The following is a 1,468-nucleotide window of genomic DNA, read 5'->3' as shown; positions in this document are numbered from 1 at the left end:
GAAAGTGTTACTAGTATAAGAAGTATTCAAAATACCTGTGGGTTAGTAGGGTCGAAATTCTCATACGCCGCGTGGAGAGGATAGTTGGGGGTCCCCGCTGTCTGGCCGTCACCATAACACGGGGTAAGTAAATCTGTGGGGAAAAACACCCAAAGGTTTTCGTAAATAAACTTCTACATAGAATGCTTGCTGGGGGAATTTAGACGAAAGCTAATCTAGCATATTCTCTCAGTCCTACCAAAGTTTTTTTTTTCATAAGGCTACAAATGTGGAGAAAGCATCTGTAGATCTGTAGGAAACGGAATGCTTAGAAAATAGCTAAACTAATCAGTTAAAAACTCCGTATATTTCTTCTCACCAAAGACAACCAATCATTTTTGAGAATCTAAATATTTGATCAAGATGTTGGTTCATGAATGCAGTCTGGCATCAGTCGTTCTTATTCACACACTTCCAATATTCATATATTAATTACAGTCTAACCTTACTGCAGGAATACAACACCATCAAAAGTGCATATATGTTACAAAATACAGTGAGACTAACACGGGTTTTCTTAAGAAATCATCAGAAATCACCACCTGCCAACAACATAATTACCCTAAACAAATCTTTTGGCTTCCTCATGACCGTTACCTTTGATTCTTTAACCCTGTAAATATAACCGACTAAATAAACATCACATTCCTACATCCACCTGTTCGAAAGGCTTCCCCAGTACTTACGCGAAAATGCCTTGCCGAAGCCCTGGGCATGTCCTGGCGTATCGAACTCGGGGATGACCCTGATGCCTCGATACCTGGCGTAATCTACGATGTCCGTCACGTCCTTCTGAGTGTATATGTGGCGGGGGGTATAGGCGCCCTGGGTGGAGAGAGAGGGGTTTAGGGGTTAACTTCTTTATCTCCGGGGTATTTTGGGATATACTTTTCTTTCGTGGGAGGTAACATATCTGCTTCTCAAATGATATGATAACAGGATGTCGGAAGTTAGACCGCTTGTAGGGTTGTCCACCCAACTGCACTTCTATCTTCACTGGGTTGTTTAGAAAAAAACATTGGTGTCATCTTCTACATTCATTTTGATAATTATAAAGCGATATACCACACGGTATATGGTGAAGGGAAAATCTTGATGAACGTTTTCTCTTAATTTTGCACTTTTGTTATATTCTACGGTAAAAAAATATGCATAAATATTTCCACGACACTAACCACGCCTTGATAAACACTCAAACTTAATTCAACTGCTCGAAATGTTTTACCCCTGTCATTACCTCTTGTTCTATCTAAAAATGCACGAAAAGGAACTTACGTGAAGTGTGAGGTTGGGGAAGATCTTGGACTCATAAGGAAAACTCTGATCGTCTACAATGTGCCAGTGCAAGACGTTCATCTTATTCCATGACATAGAGTCCAGCACCTGGGGGGAAATATACTGCGGTTTAGAAACACTACAGTGATGCAAA

General features: G+C 40.4%; 1 protein-coding gene across 1 annotated transcript in view; it reads right to left on the bottom strand.

Annotated features, from left to right (window-relative positions):
• The window catches only part of LOC119592053 (beta-hexosaminidase subunit beta-like), a gene marked incomplete in the record, with an annotated part of 40,765 nt that overhangs the window by 4,086 nt on the left and 35,211 nt on the right, over window positions 1–1,468 (bottom strand). Inside the window, 3 exon segments of the mRNA XM_037940852.1 lie at window positions 36–133; window positions 726–864; window positions 1,315–1,422. Of these exon segments, the coding sequence (XP_037796780.1) occupies window positions 36–133; window positions 726–864; window positions 1,315–1,422 (345 nt within the window).

Source organism: Penaeus monodon, chromosome 29 (assembly GCF_015228065.2).
Source record: "Penaeus monodon isolate SGIC_2016 chromosome 29, NSTDA_Pmon_1, whole genome shotgun sequence".
NCBI classification, from domain to species: Eukaryota; Metazoa; Arthropoda; class Malacostraca; order Decapoda; family Penaeidae; genus Penaeus; species Penaeus monodon.
The sequence above is the reverse complement of the archived record's forward strand: the minus strand, read 5'-3'. Positions and strand labels throughout refer to the sequence as shown.